Source organism: Aedes albopictus, chromosome 1 (assembly GCF_035046485.1).
Source record: "Aedes albopictus strain Foshan chromosome 1, AalbF5, whole genome shotgun sequence".
Classification (NCBI taxonomy): Eukaryota; Metazoa; Arthropoda; class Insecta; order Diptera; family Culicidae; genus Aedes; species Aedes albopictus.
The window spans coordinates 93,899,309-93,923,351 of record NC_085136.1 but is presented as its reverse complement, the minus strand read 5'-3'; the positions used below and the strand labels follow the sequence as shown (position 1 = coordinate 93,923,351).

General features: G+C 36.1%; 1 protein-coding gene across 6 annotated transcripts in view; it reads right to left on the bottom strand.

Moving 5' to 3' along the window:
• The window catches only part of LOC109427360 (salivary glue protein Sgs-3), a 155,274-nt gene that overhangs the window by 22,440 nt on the left and 108,791 nt on the right, over positions 1 to 24,043 (bottom strand). For all 6 annotated transcript variants that reach the window (XM_062845049.1, XM_019702895.3, XM_062845050.1 and 3 more), the window contains one exon: positions 10,822 to 10,917. In XM_062845049.1, the coding sequence (XP_062701033.1) occupies positions 10,822 to 10,917 (96 nt within the window). The remainder of the gene's footprint in view (positions 1 to 10,821; positions 10,918 to 24,043) is intronic.

Genomic DNA, 24,043 nt, shown 5'->3' with positions numbered 1-24,043 from the left:
GAAAGGATACTGACACAATCAGAAGCCCTCTGGAACCCCTTTGAAATCCTAGAAATCCCATGAAACTTCCTAAAACCTCAAACACTCCTGGAGCCCTGGAGCCAAAAATTTCTCAACTCTCCAAACATTCTCAGCAATTCCTGCAGAAATTACTCCAGAATCTGTTCATTAGCATTATATAACAAACCATGGAAATTCTCCTATGAGTACCTGAATAGAATTCTCCAGTTTTTTTTAAAGTATTATTTCAATGAATTGATCTTCATGGATTTTTGTGTACAAATATGCTTTCAAAAATTGTAGATGTTTCCGAGATACTTCCAAGCATCCTGTCAGAAAACCCTTCATGGATCCTTCAGAAATTTATTGAAGGTTTATTTCAAGAGCTCCTCCAGTAATCTTTCTTTATCTGCAATTTCTGCAGACATTTTTTAAGAAATTTATTCAGAAAATTCTCAACGGATTTCTTCAGGACTCCTTCCAGAAACCAATGACGCTATTTCGCTTGGAGTTACTTCCAGAGGTCTCCCGAAAACTTCTCTTAATTTTTGTTTCATGTAATCTCCCAGGAATTTATACAAGATTTCCCCAGGAGATAACCTCGGAAATTGCTTCAGGAATTTTTGTCCAAGAATTCCTCCAGAAAATGTTCAAGAATTTCTAAATGTACAACCATGAGTTTTTTAAGCATTCCTTCAGACAATCCTCCAGACATTTCTTCAAAAATCCTTTCAGGGATTCTTTCAAGATTTATCCCAGTTATTTTTGTGCAATTTATGGAAGAGCTTCTGAAAAAATCATGGAGGAATATCTCTTGTACAAAACTGTAAAGGATTTTCAAGTTATATTTCGAACAAACAGCTGATTGTATGGATTTCGTCGGGAAAGATTTATAGAATTTCTCAAGTAACTCTTGAAGGAACCCTTGAACGATTTTTCAAAGGAAACTCTGGAGGATTCCAAACAAAATTTCCAGAGGAATTTCTGGAAAAACTTTTGAAGAAATTCCTGAAGAAATCCATTGAATCCTGAAGAAGTCTCCACAGATATTTTTGAAAGAATATCTGAAAAAGTCCGAGAAGGAATCCAAACAGGATTTTCTGAAAGAATTGGGTTGTTTAGTGAATAAAATATTTCTATTTTCTATAGCCTAATCGATAGATCTCATTTTTCTGAGTATAACGTGATTTTATTGGTTTCAAAAAGCTTTGTTTTGATGGTTTAAAAAACAAAACAGTTTTACTTTTCGAGGATAGAATGACAGTTCAATCGATAAAATGACAGTTCGACCCGAACAAAAAAAAATTCCCATACAAACTTTAAATGCATTTTAAAAATAGTTCCCGGGCACCAACAATTATAAAATTTTGGATTTCGACTAATTTTTGGGTGGAGAATCCGATTATAAAATAATCCGGATACCCCTAAAAAACCCAATTGCTGAAGGTATTTTTGAAGAAATCTCCAGTAGAATCCCTGTAAATATCTCAGAATGAACTTTTGAATGAATCTCTAGAGGAAACCTGGAGAAATTCATGCGCGGGAAACTAGAGGTGGTGGAATTCCTAGAAACGTATATTGAAGAATTTTTCGAAAAAAAATCCTGAAGAAATCTTTAATAGAATTCTTGATGGATTTCCAGAAGTGTTCCTGGAGCAATTTGTGAACCTATTTCTAAAGGAATTAATGTACGAATACCTGAAAAAGCTTCTAGATAAGCTTCTGTTATGATCCCTACAAAAGTCTGTTGAGCTATTTCTTTAAGCTATTTTTTTCTATCTAAGTAGTTTGTAGGAAATATTTCTGGAGAAAAAATCCTTATGGAACCCAGGGAGAAATTCATAGGGTTATTCATTAGGGTAGGTCAACGTTGTATGGGAAAATTTTAAATTGATCAGATTCAATCAGATCAAAGTTTTTAGATGCCTATCGAGGTCCCAAATAACTGTGCAAAATTTTGGCATGATTGGTTTAGCCTACATTTTGAGCATCACGATTGAAGTTTGTATGGAATTCTATGTGAGAAACCATACTTTTTCGTAGTTTTCTTGAAAGTTACTCAAAATTGTTCTATACCATATAACCGCTAATGTTAAAGTATATCCCAGGATGTGTCGAAAAACTTTGTCGAAGACCGCAAAGCGATCCGATGCATGTGGAAAAAGATACACTCTTCGAAAGTCAGGCTAAAAATTGAGATTTTATTATTGATGTTATTATTTTGCATTTTAAAAGATAACCACACTCAGGAGATCAGTAGGTTATAACTTCTGTTACAACACTCGGATCGCTTTGCGGTCTTCAGCAAAGCTTTACAGGACATCTGATGCTATACTTTTACGTAATTGGTTGAATACTTTCAGAACAATTTTATTCTTTTATAAGGAAAATGCAAAAGAGTGAGTTTTCCCATATAAAATCCTATACAAATTTCAATCGCGATGCGCAAAGTGTAGGCATGACTGATCGCGCACAAATTTTGTACAGTCGTTCAGGACCCAAAATGGAGCCAAAAAAAACCTTGATCTGAAAAACGACCTCTACGACCCACGCTATTATTCATAGAGAAAAAATTCTGGTGAAATAAATGAAAACATATATAGAAGCAATCCTGAAGAAATCTCTTCAACTAATTCATGCCTGAATCACCAAAACTAATAACGCAATCTCTGGATTTTCTGGGAGCCTCCTCGGAGAAATTCATGGACAAATTCCTGCGGGAATTTGCAATGGAATCTTTGAAGTAATTTCTGCAGATATCTCGTAGAAATCACTGGAAAAGTTGTGAAAGAGTCTCAAAAAGAGTTCCTGAATCCCTGTTCAAAATTCTAAAGGAATACCTGGAGAAATTTACGAAGGATTTTTTGGACGAATCTTTATGGAAAAAAAAACTCAAGTAATCTTTCACAAGAAATCTATGAAAATCTACTTAAAGGAATTCTTCTAAAAATTTCCTGAAGGAATATCTGAAAAAAGTCCTGAAAAAACATCTGTTGGAACCCTTGAAAATTTTTCGAAGCAAGTGCTGGAGAAGTTTGTAAAAGTAACCTTTGTAGGTTTTAAACCCAAATTCCTGGATCGAATTTCTGCAACAATTCATTACGCAACTTTGCAAGGAATCTATTGAAAATGCTCTAAAGGGGTCCTTGAGCAAATTCCTGGTGAAAACTCGTACTGTATTTCTTAACGAACCTCCTGGAAAGTTTGTAAAGGAAACTCTGCAAGAATTTCTGCAGGAGTTCATGGAAGATTCTCTGATGAAATCATCGGATACATTTTTGAAAGAATTCTGAACTTTTGATTTGATGCAGAATTTTGAAGAAACCGTGGATGATTTCATGAGAAACATCTATGGATGAATTTCTGAGGTAACCTTGGATTTTTTTTATACATTTTTTTGAGCAATTTCTAAAAAAAAACATGCAAATTCTTCTAAAATATCTTTGGAGAAATTTCAAAGGGATAGCTAGTGACATATTTAAAAAAGCGTAAAAAAACTGTCGAAATCATGTAAAAATTCCCAAAGAAATCTTCGATATATTTTTTGAAAGAATATGTAAAGGAATTTTACTGGGAGAATTTGTGGAGTATTTCTTGAAAAAAATTCTGAAGAAATCCCGGGACAAATTTCTAAAAAAATGCCTTCAAAATTTCGTTTGTTAGGAAGGATCACAGTTTTTTTTAACAAAAAAAATGGTTAAGCTCAGGGAGACATCCTTTAAATGATGACCCTGGAAGTGTTCGGAGAGCAATTATCGGAAAAATCCAGAAGAAATCCAGAGTCATGAAAGAGTTCTAAGAAAAAAATCCGGAATGAAAATTTCCACGAAGAATTTCTTGAGGAAATTCTGAAAAAAAGAAGAAGAGCAGGTTATATGACTGGCAGAATTCTGGAAGGAGTCCTAGGAAAACTTCAGGAAAAATTTAAATAGAATTCCAAAAAAACATTCCCAAACGAAACTCCAGAAAAAAAACGGAAAAATCCCCAAAAATCCATTTCTGAATGAAATTTTTAGAAAAAAAAACAGAAAATATCACTGAAGGATCAGGGGGGAATTATCTGGGGCAACATACCTGGAGAACTTGAGGCTAAATTTAAAAGGAGAAATCCCCACTGAAAGAGATTCCGGAAAAAAAACTCTTAAAAGAATTCAAGTAGAAGTCCATGAAAATCCTGAAAAAATACCCAGAAAAAAAAAACGAAGGAATCCCAAGCCACATTTTGAAAGAAATTCTGAGGAAAAAATTCAGTCCCTGAAAAATCTGGAAAAACTTAAACACTGAGAGCACATAAAGAGAAATCTCTGGAAAAATTGCGAATTTCCCAAAAGAGAATGACACTAGAAATCCCTGTTGAAAATGTCTGGAAGACTTCACTGAAAATATGTGGGAGGAATCCCTGATGATGTTGCTGTAAAAATTCCGGAAGAAAGTCCTGCAGAAGTTTCGGGAAGCAATCAGAGCAACAAAAGAAGAATTCTTGGTAAAATTCTGGAAGCAATCACTGGAAAAAATCTGAAAGATTTCCAGGATGAATCACTGGAACAAATCCTTAAGAAACATATGAAGAATTCCGAGAAAAAAAAAAAATTACGGAAAGAATTTCTGGGCAAATTTTTTGAATAATTTAAAAAAAATAGAGAAATCCATGAAAAAATTCGGATGGTATGCATGTAAAGATTCCTTGATAAATTTTCACAGAAATTGTGGAATACATGCCTGCTGAACAAGTTCTGGAGGGAATGCCGAAAAGGTATGCGGATGCAATTTCTGAGTTGATTTTGGAACGTAGAAGGCCCATGGAATAATTCTCAAAAGAATTCTTGGAAGTTAAACTTAAAAAAATCCGAACAAAAATTCTTTCAAATAAAAATAGGAGAATCTCTGAGAAATTTAGAAAAGAATACCTCAAAGCGCTGATTGGGAGAACTTTGAGAGAAATGTCTGGATGAAATAACATATTGCATCCCATGGAGAGGAATCCCTACTGAAAAATGTATTAAAAAGACCCTTGAAAAATATGGGAGGAATTACTGATTAAATCGTTAAAATAATTCTGAGAGATAATTCTTTAAAAGTTTCGGAAGTAACCAGAGCATGAAGGAGGAAATCCATTGAATTATTGAGGGAAATCACTGGAAAATTTAGGAGGTATCCCTATAAAAAATATAAAAATAACGCAAAACTGAATTCCGGGAAGAGTCTCGTAACGAATTCCGGGGGAAATGCTCATGAATGTTCCATAAGACTTCTCTAGAAAAATTTTGAAAGGAATACTTAAAAGACTTTAAGGAGAAATTCATGGAAGAATTTTAAAATAAAACTTAAAAAGTATTCCTAAAAAATCCTGAAAGGATTTCGGGAAGAATAAAACTGAATTTACAGATTTCAAAGAGAAAATTTAGTTAAAAATTTACTAAAGAATTCTAGGACAATCGTTTCAAGGATTCCGGAAAAGAAGAATTTTGGAAGGCATCCCGTGGATGAATTCCACAAGAAACCTCTGGAATGCATTCCAAAAGAAATCCATACAGAAATTCTCGTAGGCATCACTGGAAAATGATGCCTTTGGGATGGTTTTGTTAGAATCCACGTTAAAATTAAAAAAAAAAATCTGAAAAAAAATAACGAGTAAATTCCGAAACAAATCTCGAGATTTCGGATAAAATCTGGAAAAAAATCCCTATAAAAATTCAGGGGGGAATCTCTGAAGAATATCTAGGAAGTTTGAAGTAGTCTTGGAGTATTGAAGAAACCTCGTCCTAAAAAGTCTTGGAGAACCCAAAAAGGCAGGAATTTTTGGAAATATTCCCAAAATGGAAGCTCTGAAAAAAAATCCGAAGGCTGTTCCAGAAAAAAAAACAAATCCAACGACAAATCTTTTAAAGCGCACTGAAAAAAGCATCCCTGGAATAATTTCAGGTGGGATTTTGACTAGAATCTTAAACACCTTGAATAATTAATACAAGACTTCTTACTGTACAAATTCCAAAAAAAAGAAACAAAAAATTCCAAGGGAATCTCTGATGGAAAATCCAGGATGATTTCAAATGGAATTTCTTGGAAAATTTCGGTAAACTTTTTCGAAAAGAATGGCTGAAAGTATTCTGGGAGCATTCTCTGGAACAATTCGTGAAAGTACTTTTGTGAGCATTACGGAAGAAATTGCATAAAAAATTGTAAAGGAGATCTCTAAAAAATCTGGATAGAATTTTGAAAGCAAAAAACCAGTAGTATTTTTGGAATAAATTTAGAGGAATTTCGAGGAGAACTTCTGAAGACTTTCTTGAAAGGATTCCGAAAAAAAATTCGGATGAAATAGTTCAAAATTTTTCTTATTTCAAGAGAAAATTGAAGAAAGATTTTCTTAGGAAATTCAAGAAAATCCTGATAAGGCATTGGAAAATATCACTGAGAGAATTCCAGGAGGTATCTGTAATAATTTTGGCGAGTCACAGAGATGCTCTGGAATATAGTCCAAAAAATTTCTTCCATAGAGAAATTTGAAATGAAATAATTTCGAAATGAATCCCTAGAGTGATCCTAAGAGATGTAAGGTATGCGCACAGCAAAATCTGGCCAAAGAAAATCAAGCAGTAATAATTCATTCCAACTTATTCCCAAACCAAAAGCAATTCATCGTAAAAAAAGCATTAATTTACTTTAAATCAACATCAAGACATTGCTGATTTGACTTGTTATATCCGTCATCTCGAGTTTTGAGCTTGAGTCCTTCCGTAAAGTTTTGCACAGTACCTTCGACCGCATGCCAAGAAATTTTTACCACCTTTGTGTCAAAATCAATCTTATTTTTCGATGAAAGCTGTCGTTCTTGACATTTTTTGAAGGTTCCAATTCACGGTTACTCAATATTTTTCAATTGGGTTGAGTTTTGAAGTGTATGAGATTTTACGTTTTTTGGAAAAATGCAGTACAATATCTACATAGTTTTCTGCATACAAACGCAAGCATTCTCCGCCAAAAACAGGGGACAAAAATCAATTCAAATCAATACACAATATCTAAGCTTTTGAATAAGGGGTGCCAGCCATTTTTCCCGACATTTCCCGTAGTGAAAAAGATGATTTGCTGTACATGTATTTCTAAAAGTTCGGTTTTTCAAACCACAAATTCATATTGTTGACCAAACTATGTATTTCTTGCCAAACTTCGATTTTTTCTTGCTCTTAAGTTGATCTGCAACCTTTCCAGGTTGTAATGATGTATAGAACCGAATACTTGAAAGCTATCTTAGGTCTGCGGGGACGGTCGCTTTAATGTACATTGTCAGATTTTCAGCACGTTTGTGCAAAAACTTTTCGAGGACTTCTTGTTCCCTTGACTCTATTTTAAACACAATGTCAAAATATATCCCGAAGTAAATATTTTTCGATTCCTTACACAATAAGCTTTCATTTGCGCTAGAGATTGCCACGATTCGTTGAAAATAGAGAAATTTCTATCCAAAATGCGGTGGCTAGATTTTCCTGTGTGCATACCTTATTTTCAGAAGTTTTGGAAGAATCCATGTTAAACAAATTTAAAAAAAATAGAAAAAGAACAAGAGGAATCTAGACAATTTTCCGAAAAAAATAATCTCTGGAAGAACTCGAAGGAAAATCTCTCGAAGAAGCAGGAACTCCTAGACACATTCTCAAAAAGAAATCCTACGAAGAAGTCCCTGGAAAAATTTCCTAGCAAATTTCCTGTAAAAATTCGCAAGATGTCCTTGAAAGAATTCCGCGATTAATTCTTAGAAGAGTTCTGGTAGAAATTCCTAGAAGAATTTTGCAGATAATTTCTTAGAGAAATTTTGGAAGTATGCTCTGTACGAATTCCCAGAAACTGTCTCTGAAGAATTATTAAGTCATCTATAAAGAAATTGAAGAAAATTTCAGGAATATTTGAGGATGGATTTTTTCGGATAATTCAGAGAGATATTTGCGAAACGAAGAGAATCGAAAGAATTCAAAACGGTTTTTTTTTAATTTTTTCAAGAAAAAAACGTGGAAGAATCCCACATGGGTGCTCTGGAATGCAGTCCAAAAGGAATCCATAGAGAAACTTGAAATGGAAGAATTTAGAAGAGTATTCCTAGTGGGATCATAAGAGAAGTCTTTGGAACAGCTCCAGAGCTCATGTTAAAAATCCTTTAAAAAAACTATAAAAATAACGAAAATAATCCTTAGAGAAGGAGTTTCTAGAGGAAGGCGTTTAAAAAATCCAAGGATTCCGGGAGAAATGGCTAGTAGAATTTAGAGACAATCCCCTGAGAACCAGAACCAGAATACAGATCCTAATAAAGATTTCTAGGAAAACGCCTGAAACAGTTTCGTGGAAGAGATCTCTTAGGGTTTCAGGGGACAATACTTGGAGGTCTCAGGAGCATTTCAGGACGCATTTAAGGGTCTCAGCGGCGCGCCGCGGCGTTTCAGGGGATCTCGTGGGGGTTTCGGGGGCTCTTGAGAGGGTCCCAGGGTTCTGCAGGGGGTTCCAAATGCTTTAACCCTATGGAGCCGGATGGGGCATATATGACCCCGAGGCTGAAACCAAGCATAAGATCGTGTTAGACGCCAGCAAGGTTGCGGCAGTAGCGCCAAAACATTCAGGCTCCAAAAGATAAAGGTGTCTGAGGAGCGTGAAAAGGTATCACTTGGGTTTCAGGGGATTTCAAGGGAGTCTAAAAGGTGTTCCAGCGGGTCTCAGGGAAACTTTAAGGGGTCTTAGGAGCGCTTTAGGGTATTTAGGGGTGTACCTGGAGCGTATCAGGGGGTCTCATGCAGTGTCAAGGGGCGTATCAGGGGGTTTCTGAAGCACCGTTTTGAAGAACCGGTTAACGTATTTGGTGGAAAATACATCCCCATGTATGCAATGACATAACAGCTATCAAGATGCATTGTCAGCCATATCATATGAACAGTTCTTTAATACGGTGCTCTGGAAAATATGAACAATGTACCCCGAATACCTGGTCAATAAAAGACTCCTGAAACACTTTATAACATCCTTGCAAAGCAACTGATACCCTCCTGAATCGCCTTTAAAACTCCTTGCAACGTACCTGAAACTCCTGTAATCCCATTGAAATGCCAACGAAATCTGTCGGAACGCCCTAGATTCTACTTCACGTGGTTCTTATGTGTTACCAAATTCGTTTCAATCATAACTAAATATACAGCTATTGATCAAGATCAAAAGAACTTGAACAAACAATCCTTAAAAAAAGGTCCCATTGCCCCCTGCTTGCGGTACTCAACAACATTTACAAACATCTCTCAATTACACTAGTTTACAGCATTTTTGAACTCGGTAATCTGATGATCGTTTTTGGTGTAGAATCATGCCCTGAGTTCGATAACGCAAAGGAAAAAAATTACAGTAGAGCGGAATTTTTTTCGACTTTCCATACAAGGTTGATGATTTGAAATCGATTTTTGTTCTATTTTTAGGCAAAGTTACTCACTTCATTCATCTCATTCTCCGTAGTCAATGCTCCGATTGAGCTGAATTTTTTACTGTAACTCGCCGACATATAACATGTCAAACAAAAGTTGAGAAAGAATTTTTAAATTGTTTTTTTTCTTATTGAAAAAAAATACATTTCTTCAAATATTTTTGGAAAATTTGCTAAAATTTAAGAAGATCGTCCCCAAAACTCGTCAATATCTTGAATGTCATCAATCTGACGTAAAACCTGCATTCAGATGATCGAATGGTATCATAGTCAGCTCTTAATGTATGGAAAAAGATTAAAAATTGGTTGAACAAAACGCAAGATATTTGAATTTTATTTAATTCCATATTTTAAAAAGTTGTAAAACTCGATATTGAGCTAAAACTCAAAAACTGTTCTACTTTAAATTCTTTGAAGCACGGTTTCGAAATCAGCGCTAAATTATGCTTCAAAAATTTTGGTCGTTGACAGAAGTTCACGACTTTCGTTTTATTTTGTTAACTTGTGTTACTAATAAAGGTTCCGCAAAACCCCAATTACATCGATCTGCCGCTCGCCCCAGCTGACATAATAGCCCTCATTTTTCGATTGTTCCTCTGACAACAAACCTTCCCCCAAAATGACCGCGCACTGCGCCGTGCCGCCATTATGATGGGGTCTCAATTTTGTGTCTGATCCGTCACGATCGATCTCCATTCAGTCGCGGCGGACTTCATTCAACTGACTAAGTACCAACCAACGAGAGTAGAGGTCACAGTCACTTGCTTCGCTTGTTAGGCGGATCGTTAGAGGTGCACGCGCGTGCGCGTGAGAGAGCATTCAAGCTACCGTCGTACAGACGACCGACACATTTAAGCTGTCCTGTCATTATTGTCCGAGACAAATCACCTCCGTGAAGCTTATTGGTTAGGTTAGGTAGGTACCACAACCACGCACCCAAAGCATCGAAATTAGCGTTATTATTGGTTAGTTTTTTTTTTTCTCTCTACTGTCTACAAGACCCGATCCCCGACAGGTGGTTGTTCATTGAGGCTGTCATTCTCGGTTTGTTTGCTGTGCACGTGACCGTCGTCAATCGTTGCGTTGTTGCGGTTGTCACCATGTGTAGGTATAAGGGAGAAAAGCAGTTCAGCTGAGGTCTGGGTTTCTATTGCAGGGGGAGGCGGTTCTACTACAGTCGGTGGTGGTGGTGAGTGTGGCCAAGCTTCGGAAATTTTGATACGATGTTGGTGTCCAATTTCTCTAGGTTTCGCGGACTACTCGCCGCTGGTGCGCTTTGCTGGTCATTTTCTACTGGGCAGCTTTTGCGAGGGGGGTGTGTATACGCAGAAGGGGGTTAGACAAGGAAGGAAGGTGGCTGTACTTACTCCGAAAACGAATCCGAGGATGGCGTTCTTGGCTTCGAACTTGGGGTCAGGAATTTTTCGCTTGTCACGGTCAAGGTCGTTGCCGAGGGACGCGTCCTGTGGATGAGAAGAGGCGGGGAAAAGAAATGTAGGTGTTTTGGTGTGAAACGTGTTTTTATTTGTGTGTAAAATGTATGAGCAGTTTTAGGCACAGAGTGTCCGTCAGATTTATCAAATTTGGCAATGCTTTTCAGACAGAAAGTTTCTTACAAGAGTACGATTCAAGTTGCCTAAAGGTTTTGAAAACTATTTCACAATATAGGTGTAAACCGTTTTTGTCATGCTCCGATTTCGTCAACACTAAAACTTTTACCAAATTTCGAATAATGGATATATATTGGTTAATCATTATCTTGCGACAATGCATCCATGCAAGAATTAGAAGCACCCATGATGACTTTGGAGGCGTTTGTGTCTCAGTAGCTTACATATTTACTCAATTACTTCAAAAATGCCACATAGGATTCCTATCTAATAGGGAGTCCTCCAAGAATATCTTTTGAAGATTCTGCCAGGAACTGCATATATGGATTACACCAGAATCGCCATCTGAATCTCCAGATGGCGTTGTGGATAAAACTGTAGATTGTCAATCCGAAGAAGGCGGGTTCGATTCCCGTTCTGGTCGGCTTCTCTGGACATAGTGCATCATTGTGCTTGCCCCACAGTTATACTTATGGTTTTGCAAAAACAGCCTTTTACCAGTGGAAGTGCTTAAAAACACTAGGTTGGATAGGGTAATCATCCAGGAACTCGTTCTGTTGATTCCCACAGAAACTATATCAGGAGATTCCATTAGGAATTCAATTTGTCGATTATTATAGAAATTCCCTCTACGATTCCTTTAGAGGTTTATTTTGGGATCCGTAAATTCAAAAAGAGAAATTTCTTGGAGCGGATCTGGTGTGATGGTTAGAACACTTGACTATCACGCTGAGGACCTGGGATCGAATCCCACTCCTGACAAACTCGCAAAATGTGAGTTCTTCCTTCGGAAGGGAAGTAAATCGTGGGTCCCGAGATAAACTAACCTAGGGCTAAAAATCGCGTTAATACAGTTAAAAAAAAAACTTCTGAACTCCTGAAGGAATGCCAACAGAAACTTCTGGAGGATTCCCAGAATACTCCTGAAGAAATCATAACTTAGAGTCTTGGAGGATTCTTATAAAGATCTTCTGGAGAATTTTAAAAAAGAATTGATGCAAGTCCTACAGAAAGAATTTCTGAAGGATTCCCAAATTTTCAGAAGATTCTCAGTAATAACTCCAGGAATTCGAAAAGGAACACCAGGAAAGCTCTCAAAAGCAAAGATTTTCAGAAGATACTGCTGCAGGCTTTCCAAATGGTACTCCTGGAGGATTCATAGAAGGAGCTACATGAGTTTTTACAAAACAAAAACTGCTGGACTAAGAAATCCTGGAGAAATTCCAGAAACAATTATAAAGAGAATACAACAACATCTCGTGGACAAATTCATCGATTGAAGTTCCGAAAGGAACTATTTTCCGAATACCAAGAAGAACTTCTGCAGAAAACTATGGAACAACTGCTGGAAATATTCTGGGATGAGTTCCAGACGGATTTTCTGGGAGAATGCCAGTCGGAACTGTTTGAAGAATCCTTGAAGGAACTCCTGGAATCAGAGAAACAATTTTTAAGAAATAACATGAGGAACCTCATAATGAACTCCCAGGGGAATATCAGACGGAAATAAGGGATTGATTTCAGGAAATATTTTTGGAAGAAATCCCGTAGGAATTCCTGAAGAAAACCTCGGAAAAACTTTTGGAGTAATCTCAGAGGAAGCATTTTGGTAAATTCCAGAAGCAACTCTTGAAAAAACTTCAAAAGTATCTCTTGGATAAATCTCAGAATGAGCTTTCTAATAAACGCTGATTCCTGGAATTGTCAAAACAATCCCCGTAAAAACTCCAGAAGGAGTTTCAAAAGATGGGTTAGAAAGAATTCTTGGGTACTGGAGAAACCCCAGGGGTCTGAATCTCTTCTTCGCAAACTTTATCGGATTCTAATAGATAAAACAGCAGAATGGTACGAGACAAACTTGAAAATTTTCAGAATCAATGTCAGAGAAATCCTAGATACAATTCCTTGGGGAAACGAGACGTAGTTCTAGAGGAGCTTTTGGAGATTTGGATTTGCATCCTCACAAATATAAGAAGAACAACCCTTTCCGAGTATTACAAATGTAAGAAAAATCTCCTTTATGCTTCCAGAGATTCAGAAATGCGTTGTGGAATTTCTCCAGACTTTTTTTCCATGGACTCTTTTTAGAATTGCTTCAGAAATTCCAACAACATTTGTTTTTCACGGATGTTTTCAAACCAATCTTCTAAAAATTCTCTCGGAACATTTGCTTTAGAAATTCCTGCAGTATTATTTCATAAACTCTACTTTAGAAAATTATTCCAGGAAATTCCAAAAGTAATTATTTTAAACAATCTGTCACGGACTGCTTTCGGAATTATTCCTCCAGAAATTATTTTCATTATATATTCAAGAAAATACCACCTAAATTGCTAAATAAATTCACGGATTATAAAAAAAAGACTTGAGATTCATTTGGAAATTTCCAATATATTCCACTGGCGATTCTTCCAGAAATTTGTGAAAATAATCTTCGATGGAACGCTTTAGAAATTTCCCTGGGAATCCCAGAAATTTATTTGAAAATGTCTTCGACAGTTTCTCGTAGGAATCCTTCAATTGATTCATTAAGAAATTCCCCATTTCTATAGAAAATCCTGCAGGATTTTTTCAGGAATTCTTCCAGAGAATATTTAAGAAAGTTTTCCGGATAATTCTTCGGACATTAAATGTTAAATTGGAAAAACTAACAGCAACATTATCCAAAAATTCAATAACGGATTCATTTGGAAATTTTCTTCATGGATTTTATTATAAGCTCCTCCAGAGTTCTTTTTCCTGAAATTTCTCAAGAAATTGATTAACAAAATGTTTCTTTAAACATATTTCTTAAGAGTGTTCAACAATAACTATTTTCCTTTAATGTCTCCACGGTTCCTCCTGAAAACTTTTCATTGTTTCTTCAATAGCTCCTCCGTGGATTCCTTCAGAACAACCAGCATATTTCTTTTAGAAATTCCATTGGATTCTGAAGCAATATCTGCTCAAAAGAATCACAAATTAATTAATTTTAAAATTCCTTCAGGAAAACATCATCAAGGGAATTATTTCCATCAAATATCTCCAGAGATTTCTTCACAAACCCTGCAATATATTCCATTAGATTTCTTTGACCTTATATATGGTACATCCAATAGGTTATCGTTATGAATAAATAAAGCAATTACAATTAGAAATATTTCCAAAGATTCTTTCATCCTTCCTAGGAATTCATTTAGCAAATTAATTTTCCAAAGACTCCATCATAAATTTATCCAAGATTTTCGTCAATTTTTTTTTTTTCAAAAACTTATATGTAGATCTCTTTTGGGCATTTTTCCACGGAATTACTCAGAAATTCATCCATATATTTTTATCACGAACTCCTCCAGAAGCTTTTTCAGAATTTTTTTTTCCAGTGATTTTCTCCTGGATTTCATTTGAAATTCCCGAAATTTGTCTTCAAGAACTGAGTAAGTTCTTCCACAGATACTGACATAATTTCTTTTAGTTATTTAAGCAGAAATTCCTGCGGAAGTACATACACAGATTCGCTTTTGTATTTCTCCGGACATTCCTCTATATATTGTCTCAGAAATCCCTGCAGATTTCAGCTTCAATTCTTCCTGGAGTTTATTTAGAAACTTCTCCAGCAATATTTTCTAGGAGCTTCTACTTGCATTCCTTTCCAGATTCCTTCAGTAATATCAGAAACTCCTTCAGTATTTCAAAAAGTTCTTCATGAGTTTCAGCATATTCACCTATAATCCAAAAAAAATGTAGAATTTCTTGTCTTCCATGTTTTTTTTTCGGTTATTCCTATTCCATAGAAATGTCAATAAACATCGTTATGAGGTAAGACTTTACAAATACTGTCGTGAGTGAGAAATGGACAAATTGGAGTGGAATTTGCGAAAATAATACTCGTCCTCTCGGTGAGACTCGAACTCACGACTCCTACTCACTAGACAGGTGCGTTGCCAACTGCATCACGAGAAGACCCGAAGATGTAATGACTAACCTGAATTCAAGTTAAGCTCGAAACTATGAGGTTATGTTTTCCACAGACCGCCTTCTTTCGGGTGAATTATATGTCCATCCACACAACGCATCTATTGTATATGTAAACCCCCAGTGTTTTTAGTGTGTTGAAAGTCCACACACCTCTCATCGACGTTTGTGTCAAAGCGTGCTGAGCGGAAAGCTTCCAACGGATCGTGACGTTCTTAAACGACCGTTTACGGAACATGAGTCCGATTTTTTTTTTTTGAATTCCGAGGTCCATGATGGCAGATCATGTGGCGTGTGGCAGGAAAGGTGGAGAAATTAAAACTGGAATCCAGAGAAACTGAACAGGAAGCAAAAGTTTTGCAACACCTGCTCTGCTAGACCAAGAATTAGTTAAACTCGATTGCATTTAGAGTTCTTAAGAATTCTCTTGGAATTTTCCAGGGATTGTTCAAGGATTCCCAATGGTATTCTTAATGGCAGTCATGCCAAAAAACCGTTGAACTGTTTAAGTGATTCCGAAGTGTAAGCATGTACCAAAAACGACACAAAACGAGACAGTTAAAGTTAGACAAAACATTTGACCAAAAATGTTAATATTTATTTTCCCCCTGAGGAAGACACTATCCCCGTGTCGAAACGTCGGTTGAATAATGAAACTCGTTTTTTGAACCCTAAGACTGCGAAGCCGTTAACCCGAGCAGAGGAGAATAGCAAGTTAATAACTACGGAATCACATGAACTGTTTTATATCTTGTTTTGTTATTATTGAATTATCAAGGCATAGCTTTTTCATAACAAATTTTGTTGTACAATCTCATTTCGTTATAATCAAGCTTTTGATATACATTAACTAAATTACATTTAAGTAACATGTTTTGTTGAAGTACAAGTTTAGTTATTGTTGTAGTATTGATCCACTTATCAGCAATAGCACAACAGTAACAAGTTTTGAAATTACAGGAACAATTCGACAATTATGACCTGTCCCTTTGTGTTGTTCAATTTTTGTATTCAGTTAAGAAGGAAATTTCTGAACGATTCCTTTTGAGAATTCCTTAAATAATTTTCGCACTTGGAAGTTCTGGAGGAACTTTAGATAAATCCCTAGAGTAGTCTTCAAGAGAACTCCTCGCGTAATTTTCTTAGAAATTTCGAAGGTAATTCTTCTGAGCAATTATTAGAATTCTTGGCAGAAACTTTTGAAAAACTCCTGAAGAATCTTTCGAAAAAACTCCTGGTGATATCCTCAAAGAAATTTTGAGAAAAATCTTAAGATGAACTTCAGGACTAATGATCACAGGAAATTGTGAAGAAATCCTTGAAGGGATTTTATGCAGTATTCTGGAGGAATTTCTAGAGGATTCTTTGAAAATCCATTAAAGATTCCGTAGAACAACACCCGGAGAAATTTCTGGAAGATTTTGGAGTCATTTATGGAAAAGTTTATGACCAAATCTGTCGACGAATTTCTAGAAGAATTTTATGACACAGTCACTTTTTAAACATATAAGGGTCTGTTCATAAACAACGTAGACCAAATTTTGACCATCTCAGGCCCCCCTCCCCCCTCGTAGACTTTTATCCATACACAAATTTTGAAATTTGTATGGAGCGTAGACTTTGGCCAGATCCCCCCTCCCCCCAAAAAGTGCACGTGGTTTATGAACGGCCCCTAAGGAGTTTTTGACGGAATCCTTAAAGAAATAAATAGAGGAATTTTAGAAAAAAAATAGTGCAAAAAATTCTCGTGAAAGTCCTGTAGGAATCATCAGAGGAAGTTCAGGAGAAATTATAGAAAATTTTTTGGTGGAATCCTTGTAGAATCCAGGAGGAATATTCGACATAATTCTTGAATCCAGGGAAAAATCGGAGGAATTAAAACAAAGTTTCCAGAAAACTTGTAATAATCTGTACAATATTTCCACAAAAAAAAATTCTGCAAAACTGTTGAGCATTCTAAAAATTCTTCAGTTTCCATGCTGAAAAAAAAAACAAAACAAAAATCACAAATTGCTATCGACAATCCAACTTTTTCAAGTACACATGTTGATTTCAAAACCATGCTCCGAAAACAATTAAAGTAGAAAAGTTTATAAATTACAGATGGAAATCTAATGTCGAATTCGTTTATTCCCGACGGTGCACTGCACCGGTGTAGCAATTGACACCGGAAAAACGAACGGTTTCGGTGCAATTTGTTGACAGCTTATGATGGTATTAGTAAGAGCGCGTGAGAGCATCAATGAAAACAATAAAGGATATCAAAAATAAACATAATCAATGTTTTCATGATTTCCGTGATGAACAAAATTATTTTTATTTATTTTTATTTTTTACTTTCCATATCCAATTTAACAAGTTTAACCTTCCGTAACTCGCGCGGTTGACTACCTGCGTCAGCACCACGCTAATGCTGAGTACAAAAAGCGAGATTTTTTCATCGTGTTGTACAAAATACAACAGCGCGGTCGCTCGAGGGTTAAAAGTTTTCAGTAATCCACTTGTACATGATAAACTTGTATTTAATAATAAATGCTACTTGAAAATTGTTATCCAATGTTTTAACACTTGTACATTATTTATCTTCTTCAAATTCTCGTAATAATTGTTCAATTAAAAGCAACTCTTTAGAATTAAACAATTTCCGTTGCCTAATAAAAAGGATGCTAACATACAATTGTAAATGATCTACGTGCACAAATTTAACACAAAAAATGTTAAAGGCAGTTCAATAGAAAACATTTAGCTACAAAGTAAAAAGAAAAATAAATAAATGCTTTTTAGAACATAACGTTATTGAAACGCAACTCATATTAAAAACGCTTTAACCATCCTTTAGTGACATTTGTTTGACTTTCAATGTAATTAAACAATTCAATATTTGTTGTAAGAAAAAAAAATAGAATTTACGGTTTTTGAAACTGTTTGTACCTGTAGTATATAGAAGTATAAATAAATAAGTTTGATTAAAACATCCAACAGCAGATTTGCTTCAGTGTATGGATGTTTTAATCAAACTTATTTAGGCCGTTACAAATATTTATTTCCCTTTTTGTCCCACCACTCTTTGGCTGGTCGAGGGGGGGGGGATAAAAATAATAAAGCATTTATTCTGAAAAATATTAAAAACTCATCGGATTTGTTAAAGATATTTTGGCAAGACCCGATATTTTGATAAATATTTTTTTATCTGCCCCCTCAAAATGCAAAATCCAGCCAGAAATTTTTGAAGGGGGGGGGAGACAAAAAGTCAAAAATAAATTTGTATCAGCCTTATTTATACTTCTATATACTAGTGTATAGAAGTATAAATAAATAAGTTTGATTAAAACATCCATACACTGAAGCAAATCTGCTGTTGGATGTTTTAATTAAACCTATTTATTTATACTTCTATATACTACAGTACCTACAAAATGTCTCTGTTACTTCAGTAACATTTCAGTCCAATTTGAATGAATAGATTTTTATTCTATTCTGGGCTTATCAAACTTTTATTACGTCATTTTTTTTCATAATTGATAGATCACCATGCGACAGAAAATTCTAATGATTAAAATCATTAAAAGTAATCCACATATTTGCGATAATCAAAAAAAAAAATAGTAATGGGAAAAATATACGTTGAATCAACTCTTTGAAATTTCATGTTACCGATAAATTGTGAAGATTCCTCAGAAGTTGATTGAAAGACGTGATAATCATCGATCAAGTTAAAATAATTGTTAAACGCACAGATTTGCTGTTAAATGAATATCCAAGAAAACTGTTTACCTAATGCCGAAGAGAAATTCATCATTCCTACCAAAACAAAACCACGATACAAGTTCAGCGATATGCATGTATTGGTAAATCTAGCTTTGTACCTGCTACACCGCGCTCAAACTGGGTGTAGCATTTTCTTGCACCGGTGCCAATCGGGTGTCAAAACAGAACAGTACCTGCGAATAAACGAACGGTTTCGGTGCAAGTTTGCTACACCCGGTGGCAAAGCGGTGCAGGCGGTGCAAATAAACGAATTCGACATAAGCTCGTCGTATTTGATAATATAGAAATTACTAAAGTTCGGTTATCTTGCGACTTCAAATCTCTTAGAATGAATTAAAAGCTGTATATAGTGTTTTTCGATCATTTGAAAATATTTCTTACGTCAGAGTGATAAACCTCATGTTATTGGCGGGCTTGTGAGACAAAGCGAATAATTTTATGTAATAAGTATTATAACTTATTTAGTAACGAGTTTGATATCATAACAAATTCTGCTCTCCGATTATTATCAATAACATATTAATATCAAAATTTGTTATTGAAATATTTTCCGAATTCACTGTTATTAAGTTGTCTCCAGTTAGCCTAGTGGTTAAGGCTATGGATCGCCAATCCGGAGACGGCGGGTTCGATTCCCGTCCCAGTCGGGAAAATTTTCTCGACTCCCTGGGCATAGTGTATCATTGTACTTGCCTCACAATATACAAATTCATGCAATGGCAGGCAAAGGAAGCCCTTCAATTAATAACTGTGGAAGTGCTCAAAGAACACTAAGTTGAAGAGAGGCCGGATTTAAAATAGTTGGAGAAACATTTAAACAGCATCAGATTGTTACCTGGGAGGTCTTACATATCTTAGTGTTGAGTGGTTCAAGCTTGAAAATCTTTGTTTTCCATCCACAACTTTTTGGTGTAGTTTATTTAGGAATTCGACCTCAAACTCCTATTATTTCTCCAAGGGTTTCTCTTAGGATCCCTAAGGGGATATCTCCAAAGATTTTTTCTATGGATTCTATGGATTCCACCAATAATATGTGCAAGGATTCCTCCAGAAGTTCCTGTTTTGATTCTTTCTACAATTTCTGCTTGGATTTCTCAAGGAATTCTTCCTGGTATACCTTTAGAAATTTCTGCTGTCTTTTCCCGTGGATTCTTTTTATAATTGCATTTCTTTTTATAAATGCTTATAACTTCGTGCAGAATAGCCCGATCTTTTCCAAAATTTTGTTCACTGATGCATAACTAGTTGATGAACTTACAGTAAAAATTTGAGAATAACCTCAAAGTGAGTATAAAAATACTCAAATATAGGTACTTGAGTTTCTCCGTGCAGATGAAGAAGTAGATTACCAGTAGGTCGTATAAGAATGTCCACTTCCATTACGAAAATACCGCAAAACTCTTTATTTAACGTGGGACGTGGGATTTGATAACCTATTTTGGAACCCATATATTTCGCACAAACTGATAGCCGGCATTTCAAAATACTAAATGAAGTTAAACATCAATTTTCAACATTTCATAGGTATCTTCCGGGCGTTACGCCTCAAATGGGGCAGAGTTTGCTTCGTAGCTTTCATGTTCCACTTCCACAGATATCAAATGAGAGCATTTTTTCTCAATTGACCGTATTGCGTTCGCATTTCGTGTGGCCTACAAAGTCAATAGTATTTCCATTACAAAATGATCCTGCATCGACCGGGAATCGAACCCATCACAATCAGAATGTTCAAATATTTATCACTCTGGCTATATCAGCCATATTATCGCTATGTGAACAATTGTTGGACTCACGTTTTCCATCAACATGGTACAGAAGCTACATCGTATACCCTTAGCGTAGACTCCTAACAGACAAACAGTCAGTAATGTGGACTAAGCGCAAAGCTTGGACGGACAAACACATCAGTACAGCACAAGCTCTGAAGAAGCCCCCCGTGTTGACCGGTACAGACTACTGCCACCTCAACCAACAAGCGATGATTACATTCCTTGCTCACCATTACAACAGCTATAAAGCGATGTACAAATAGAAGATAAAATGACCAGATGACCGATTCCGACCGATGATGATGCCGCCGTGCCGGGCAATGTATCACCGAAGATTTCGATTTGATTTGATCGGATTGCGATTTGGTATGATTGAGCGGGCATCCGATAATTACCCTTGCGAAAAGGAGAGGCCTTCCCCAGTGCCGATTCAAAATTATTGGCAGTTAACAAGATGTTTGCACTTTTTTGTTGCTTTCTTCGGAGTACAACATTTCACGCTTGGAACCACAAGTTGCAACCGTTTATGAATGCTTTTAAATTATGCAACTGTTGGCAGACGAGCAAGTCTAGGCAGCCTAGGCTCTGCCTAGGCTTGCGACTCATCCTCTCTGGGTTATTGGTTCGTTGGTTAGCTGGTGTAGTTGGGCGGGAGTGTTGATGAGCATAGAGGTTGGGGTTGGGGTTTGTTTGCATTCGAAGAAGCGACCTGAATCACCTGATTAGCCTGGTTAAGACTACCAGCTGCCAGACGATGGCAGCTGAATTTCAAAGCACAATGCTAATCGGACTATCTAGGCCATTTTTTTTTTGTTTTTCGAATGATATTTTGCTGTTCGCGGTTTTGATTACGTTAGATATGTTTCAAAATAGATTTGTTTACTACGAATTTCAAACAGGGCTTTTACCGTGATTGATGAAATGATATATTCGATCTATTAATAAATGGGTAATACACAAATATCAAGTTAATTAGACCTGAATCATTTGAATATGAAGTGAATCAGCCCTGAATCACTTGATTATGAAGTAAATAAGCCCTGAATCACTTGAACATGAAGTAAATCAGAACCTCTTGAATATCAAGTCAATCAGAGCTGAATCACTCGAACTAAAATGAGTCAGACCTGAATCACATGAACATGAAGTGAATCAGACCTGAATGACTTGAATATGAAGTGAATGGAATCTGAATCACTTGAATATCAAGTGAATCGGACCTGAATCACTTGAATATGAAATTAATCAGAACCTCTTGAATATCAAGTCAATCAGAGCTGAATCACTCGAACTAAAATGAGTCAGACCTGAATCACATGAACATGAAGTGAATCAGACCTGAATGACTTGAATATGAAGTGAATGGAATCTGAATCACTTGAATATCAAGTGAATCGGACCTGAATCACTTGAACATGAAATTAATCAGAACCTCTTGAATATCAAGTCAATCAGAGCTGAATCACTCGAACTAAAATGAGTCAGACCTGAATCACATGAACATGAAGTGAATCAGACCTGAGCCTATTGAATATGAAATGAATCAAACCTGAATCACTTGCATATGAAGTGAATCAGACCTGAACCTATTGAATATGAATGACACGAATGCCACAATAATGGTAAAGTGTCGTTAATAAATAGTAATAATAATAACTATTGAATATGAAGTGAATCAAACCTGAATCACTTGAAGATCAAGTGAATCAAACCTGAACCTATTGAATATGAAGTGAATCAGACCTTAATGACTTGAATATGAAGTGAATCAGACCTTAATGACTAAAATATGAAGTGAATGGAATTTGAATCACTTGAATATCAAGTGAATCAGACCTGAATCACTCGGATTAAAATTAGTCAGACCTGAATCACATGAACATGAAGTGAATCAGACCTGAACCTATTGAAAATAAAGTGAATCAAAACTGAATCACTTGAATATGAAGTGAATCAGACCTGAATAACTTGAACATAAAGTAAATCAGATCTGAATCACTTTAATATCACGTGAATCAGACCTGAATCACTGGAGCATGAAGTGAATCGGACCTGAAACACTTGGATATGAAGTGAATCAGCCCTGAATCACTTGGATTAAAATTATTCAGGCCTGAATAACTTGATTATGAAGTGAATCGTACCTGAACCTATTGAATATAAAGTGAAACAGACCTAAATGGCTTGAATATGAAGTGGATGGAATTTGAATCACTTGAACATGAAATGATTCAGAACCTCTCGAATATCAAGTCAATCAGACCTGAATCACTCGAATTAAAATGAGTCAGACCTGAATCACATGAGCATGAAGCTAATCAGACCTGAACCTTTTAAATATGAAGTGAATCAAACCTGAATCACTTGAATATGAAGTGAATCAGACCTGTATCACTCGGATTAAAATGACTTAGATCTGATTCACTTGAACTTTTTATCTCATCAGCATCACAAGCTAAAACTAGTTAATTATGCTCATTTTCCATGCTCACTAGCGTCACCTAGCGGCAGAATTTGGAATCCAACTGCTTGTCATTGTGATGCCAACGTCCTTCCGAATAACTTTGCTGAAGACTGTACCTTTGTATATTTTCAGCATTTTGAGATTTAGCAGCACATATGTAGTTGTTTTAAGGTGATGCTAAACTTTTAAAAGTGATGCAAAATTCAACTAAGTGTTGCAATACTTTTTTCAAGCGAGTCCGTACTTATGACGGGTAGTGTATATAAAACAAAACGCTTCTATAAAGTTTTTTTGTTATTACATTTTTAGCAAAAAAAAAAATAACAGTCATATAAACAGGGTTTTTAACAGGGCCTGTGATGCTTCAGTTAAGAATATGAACATCAATACTAACTTTATAAGTTTATGGGAAGTGGGATTCGATCCCAAATCATCTGTGTGATAATCCCGTGCTTCAACCATCTATCAGGTCCACTGGGAAAAATTAGCTTGGTAAACAAGGAAGAGTAAGCGTTTTCACCTTTCGATGTATCGCATACCCCTATTCCATGACCACACGAGAGAGATATATCCATTTCCAGAGAGCAAAAGAGACAGCCGGCTAGGTGTTTTCTCTATTGCAGCAGCTGAAATTATGAAATCGATCCAAACAGCAGCAGCAGCAGCAGCCGCGTGGTAGGTAGCAGCAGCTGATGATCTTTTGGAAGCAATTTCAAAGCGCAGTGCGAGAAGGCACGCTTCGGTAGGTTGATCTTGCGACTCCTGACTCTATGGAGCTTGGGTAATGTCAGCTCAGCTCGGTCTGGTGGTAATGGTGAATATCAGACTCAACGAGCAGAAAATTTCCGACGATCACTGACTGCACACTGGGGACGACCTTGGAACGATTTGAGACACTAACCACCGCACCACACCGCTACGTGATGCTGTGGTTCGGGGGTTTTGATTGATGAGAATGAGGAAATTTGAGTTGACGGAGTTTTTCAGAGATGAGTCGGAATCCGTTGTCAATTCAGCACGATAGCTA